Raw genomic sequence first — 6,000 nt, forward strand, 5'->3', positions numbered from 1 at the left:
TGATTATTAGCCAACATCTTCTTAAACGATATGTTAAATAAACAATATCCAAGACTTGCCGAGGTGTCACGGTCAGTCATGACCTCGACATAGATTTTTTTGACGAAATCGCAAATTAAAAATAACTTATGACTAATTTTATAAACTTTTGTAGGTAATTTTTTTTATTATTCGACGTGAAAGTCTTGAAGAATTATATTGGTGTATACGAAAACAGTGGTAAATATTGAATGTTTTCTGAAATATATGTGAAGTATATTTTATTTCCAAAACTTTTCTAGACGTACGTGTATTGTACATTGCACGTCCACTAATTTCGTTTAAATTTTAATAAAAAAATTACAGATTTCAAAATCAATGTTCATAGTAAATCTATTCCTATTACCCTACAAATATTGAAATTTGATAGCAATTACAATTTGTAATCAGATCAATCAATGTAAGACCATGAAACATTTCTGCACCACAAGGCTCATGTTAACATACAGCGTTGCCCACCAATGGGCTTGTATTTTCCAATGCATGTATACAATTGTATACATTGAATTAGATCGATTCCGCATACGGGAGAAATACAAATGCAATTATATATAATTCATTCATGATTTGATTTTCAAATAATGCTTGAGGGCCATAGCGATCCAAGGGCAATATACATATGTATGTGATGGGGGAATATTCTAGATTATAGTGGGGTTGACCATGGTTGTTGTGAAGGGGAACTCGACTAATAGAAATCAGTCATCATAAGTCATTGTAAAAATTCTATTTGATTTGATAGATTCAAAGGTAAAAAAATATAGGTTCATAAAACATAAAGAAAGTAGGTATATTTTAAGATTTTAATAAAACTACAGACACATAAGTAAAGTTACCTATACGAAGTTTCATTTCTCTTCGTAAATATTCATAAGAATGCGAGCTTATGCTCTAGACTCGTTTGAAACGTAAAAGAACTAGATTTAGAAATCTTTCCAAAATCAAGATCGCTCAATATTAAAAATAATTAAATCGTGTCCTAATTTTATCAACATTACAGATACATAGGTATCTGTAATGTTGAGTATTGGTTAAAAATAAGTGTTCTACATTATTAACGAATCAACTATCAATAACATTCGGTACAAACAAACATATCAGATAGCTACTTATTTCAATCATCCTCTGACGAGGTTTTGTCCGATTTTGTTTATGTAGCGCGTTTTAAATGGAATAGCCTTCCCTTGAAATAAAAAGGGAAATTCGTGTTCCTGGATTATTTTGTTCCGCAACCTTGGCGATGACAGCAGGGTGATTTGTAGATATCGCTGGAAATTATTAAAGGGCATCAATCTGCCAATCTTTGTTCATTTTACATTTCTTTAAGGAAACCAAATGCGGGTATGAAAGGAACAATAAAGTCATGTAATGACACGAACAAGGACAGTATCCGCTCGTGTACCCCTTACATGTTATTAATATGCCAAAAGGGCCTCTTATTGTTGGCTTCGGCTCCGCGCACGCCTCCCAAATATTCGGAACACCAATTTTCCGTGATGGGAAAGACGTACAAAACAATGTAAACATCCATAGCTCAAAGTATATAAAAAATGCGATCAATGACGTTAGAAGAAGCTAATATCTGATATTATGTGATTTAATGTGACCATGTCATGCTGAGTCGGAATGTCCCTCAAACATGTTTGATTTGAAAGTCATACTTCTAAATCATGACAAACCTAAACGATTAATTTGTTAATCATAATAAAACGTATTATTACGTAAACAAACAAGCATTCGGAAGTGATTTTGTTCACATGATCGTGTGTCATTGACCTTTGAAGAGTTTTGGCAGCGGGCGAGGTAACCATTAAGAAAAATAAACTAGGTATTTCCTGTGATATAAATGATTTTCAATGGGACGGAAAATTTACTACGACAACACTGTTACTACGATTATGTTATCATTAAAATGTAATAGTCTATGATGTAATATAATTAAAGTGAAAATGATAATGTTCATTATGATGAACCTACAATTTATTTAACGGTCATTTGTGTACTTAATTGCGCTGTTAAACTTAAGCCAAATTTGGCAGCCTTTGACATGGAAATCAGTCAATATTTTGTGCGATGAGCAATTCTTTTTCTGTTTGACCAAAGATAGGTATAATTAGTTCACATTTTTGCCTTGACACGTTTGTCTTATTACAACTGAGTTGCAAACAATACGACTAACTTTGATTAATCAAACAGCAACATTATAAATCGCTGTACATAAAACAATTATTCACTACCTAATGACTATATGTAATTAATGTGGCAGTGTTGTATACAGAGTACAGAGTTGCGTACGCGTTGATGGAAACAGTGCAATAGTGTTTTCATAACTTTTGGTATTAAAGGTCACACTGAACTATAATAGCTTTACCTTACAATAATCATAGCCCTTGGTGGGTAATATATGTCCTCGTAAATGGTTTGGTTATCGGCGGAAGAGTAAGAACATAGTTTAAAGTTGATCTTTAGAACATATTTCGGTAACTTGTTCAAAATGTTTTACTGCGTTACTCAGTACCGTAAAACCACCCAACTATAGTCCAATACTGCAACTATGGTCCACAAGTTCAAAAGGAAATTAAGTATCTATACCAATGTTCCTTGTGGTTTACTCCTAGTTACCTTCCATTTATAAACATACTATTCCTTAGAACTACAAAAATATGGTAAAATACACACCTGAACGAGAAAAATTTAGTTTATTTGTGGACCATAGTTGGGAGCTTTGGATTATAGTTGGGTGGTTTTACAGTACCACGTTAATGTTTGATCAACTAACGATTATTACGTGTATTAGTTCATTAAGGGATTATCGTCTACCAGATATTGCTGTACAAGGCCGGCGAATCAGACGGAAACTTCCGAAATTCGCAAAAACAATACGTGAGCAATTTATACCCAACCAATGTATAACCAACTTCCAGCTCGATCAATAATTCCTGAATGTTCTATACCTACCTTGAGAAAGAAATATTTACAAAACAAGGCTTGATTGATTCTGATTGTTCTCTGATTAATTACTCCACAAAATCAGGACAAAGCCATAAAACCGCTGATTAATACGTAGAAAATTGACACAACCTTGCGTTCTTGTTTGAGAGCGCACCCAAATCAACATCGAGTGTGGTAAACATTCCTAATTCGCGTTTCTCTTGTTACAGGTTCGTCATAAACTTGCTGGCGACGAATTTGCTGACGACGTCGATGTTGGCGCCTGCGCTATTTGGTGAACATTCTACGCTGATCAGATCAGAACAAATGGCCTGGTTGGAGGCGGGCGACGCCGCTGCTGCAGCTTGCAGCCTCGCCGCACTCCTCTCCGTCACGCTGATTGCGCTGGACCAACACCACGCAGTGACAGATCCGCTGCGTTGCCACACCCGCCTCCTTCAACGCCGGCCCGTCGTCCTCTGTGCAACTACTTGGCTCATCGCCGCTTCGGCAGCAGCGATTCGCGCCACCATCGCTGTAGTTCGCCACTTCTACCCGGATGAGCCAATCGTGCAGGGCGTCGAGCTAGTCTATTCCATCGTGTACTTAATTCTTGGCATCCTCGCTCCCGTTACTGTTGTCTGCGTTATGTATGCGAGAATCTACCGAGCGGCGCGCTCCTCCGGTCTCCGAGCGCGAGCCCACGGGGCCAGCGCGCTGCAGCTCCACGAACCTCAAGCCAATTTACCAGATCTCATAGAAGAAGGCGAAGGCCTAACTCTTAAGATTGATGTGCCCGAAAACGGTCCTACGGCAGAGACTGACCGCAAATTCGGCCCGTTCCTGCTTCCTCCAGATCAGCCGCGTCGGTGCCCCTCTGTCGCAAGTTTGAGAAATGCGCGAAAAGATGGGAAATCGAATGAAGATTTGAGGAAAGGCTTGCCGGCGGTGAGCTCTGCTCCGTCGCTAGCGGCGCCCCTGCTGGCCGTACAGCCGCGGACGCCGGTCCCTTCCACAAACGGCTCGAGGATTACGTCGATCCGATGCAGAATTTCAAATGCATCTCTTTTCCGCTACCGCGAGGAGTCCCGCGCGGCCCGCGTCGGGATCCTCACTGGCGCGCTAGTGATGCTGCATATCCCACACGCCGTCACCGCTGCGGTGTCAGCGGCCGCGCCTGGGTTAGGCGAGTATGCCCGCACGCCCGCCCTGGCGCTGCTGCTGCTGGCGTCTGCGGCGTCCCCGTTCCTGTTTGCGCTGCGGTCGCGGCGCGTGCAGCGCGAGGCACGTCGCTTGCTGTTGCCTGAGAAAAGCGCGTGGGAGCGCGCCTCGGGCGCGGCGTCGGCAGCAGTGGCCGACGGGCAGCGCGCTCGCGCGGCCTTAGAGCTGCTGAGAACCCTGTCGCCCGGGAACGCTAGAGAAGCACCGCCGGCGGGAAACGCTGGAGAGGCGGGTGCGTGCCGAGGCTCCTTCAGCTCGGGCGGCAGCACCCAGCTGTCGTCCGCGTCGGACGAGTGACCGCCGCCCCCGCCGCCCCGGCCTGCGCGGCCCGCCCGGGTGCACTTCGCGCGACCCACCGCTCTACTCATCTGTGATACTAAGCTAAGCCACGCGCTCGGCGCGACTGCCAGACTGATATAGTTTAAGTTAATTTATTAATGTGTCAATGTACCTTGCCGCTAAGCGGACAACTTTTATTACCTGATATAAGTTAGTGTATGGAAATATTAAAATTCGTATCGAAATTTATTTACACAGTTTTCTTTGCAAACCAACATCACTTTTCAACTCGTTTTTGCACGTATTCCACATCAATAACACATTATGTGTGACAATGGCCAAATATTGGGCAAACCTATTATCACATCACATATTTTACGTGCAAAAAAGCTTTGAATTTTACCTAATATAAAAACTAGATCACGGATTCAAGGTGGTTACGGAATATAATACAGTTAACCCATGATTCTGGTTTACAATAATTCGATATCACGACCACACTGTTTTTTCCAACCACCTAGAATCCTTAACGCCTATCCGCTGAAGGCCCCAAATATTTAGCAACGAAACCTCAACTTTACGAAAAGTGGTCAACGCTAACGTTGTATATCATTGAATTGCTTTAATCTAAGTTACAAAACGCGGCACGCTGCTGTAATTTCATATTATATCGCAATATGTTGACCAATTGAGATCTCTATATTATGAGCAAGGCCGCGAAAACTTTCTGCCAGACGTTAGCGTGGACTTAGTATTCGAATGAATGACAATGAATTGACCGGAAATGCACGTGGCGATTACAATAATATGGCAAGCAATGTGTAAGTATCAGAGGTCGTCAGAGGTGAGGTTGTCCGACGTATGTACGAGTAGATGTAGTGCCAAGAAAGCAGTGACTATTACTTAGGCTGCTTGCTTTGCCTTCTGTAGTCCACTCTAAAATATTTCTGCGGTCTTAAAAGTCCGCAGCAAGCTCGGTTCGCCATACAAACGTACTTACGCTCTCATTTTATAACGACTTGCTAGATTGCTCTGAAACTTTGTACTTAGAATAGGATAATGTATATCTGGTCGTATAATTGGTTTATGTAGCTTCAGATACCATAATTAAAAAATAAAGCAATTTTATGTTTTATACAAAACTTGTTTTTGCTCTATTTACTTTATTTTATAAGCTGGACTTATATAAACTAATTACAGGCATATACTTCTTTTCATCGTAATACAATTAGTTCATCCAGGGGTCTGGTTTTTAAAATAGTATATTTTAAAAATACCATTACCATCGCGGTCCGTTTTTACTTAAGTTTCGTATGTGCAAAGTTTCATTACAATCCAACGCGTAGTTGTGAAATGAGAACGAAACTCCGATTGTATGAGAAGGTGAAATTCGGCCGAGCTTGGCAAAGAGAAGTGGGAACCGCAGAAATATTTTAAGAGAATATAGTTTTTTGGAAGACTAAAGAGGAGGAATTCGGTGTTTAGACGACACATACCGTAAAATCACCCAATTATGGTCTAAAACTATCT

The 6,000-nt window shown here is 41.0% G+C and overlaps 1 protein-coding gene across 1 annotated transcript in view; it reads left to right on the top strand.

Moving 5' to 3' along the window:
* LOC133528734 (5-hydroxytryptamine receptor 1A-alpha) overlaps positions 1-4,719 on the top strand; it is a 28,233-nt gene extending 23,514 nt beyond the window's left edge. Inside the window, exon 2 of the mRNA XM_061866188.1 lies at positions 3,201-4,719. Within this exon, the coding sequence (XP_061722172.1) occupies positions 3,201-4,488 (1,288 nt within the window). The 3' untranslated portion in view covers positions 4,489-4,719. The remainder of the gene's footprint in view (positions 1-3,200) is intronic.
* Positions 4,720-6,000: the final 1,281 nt, after the last annotated feature.

Source organism: Cydia pomonella, chromosome 20 (assembly GCF_033807575.1).
Source record: "Cydia pomonella isolate Wapato2018A chromosome 20, ilCydPomo1, whole genome shotgun sequence".
Lineage (NCBI taxonomy): Eukaryota > Metazoa > Arthropoda > Insecta > Lepidoptera > Tortricidae > Cydia > Cydia pomonella.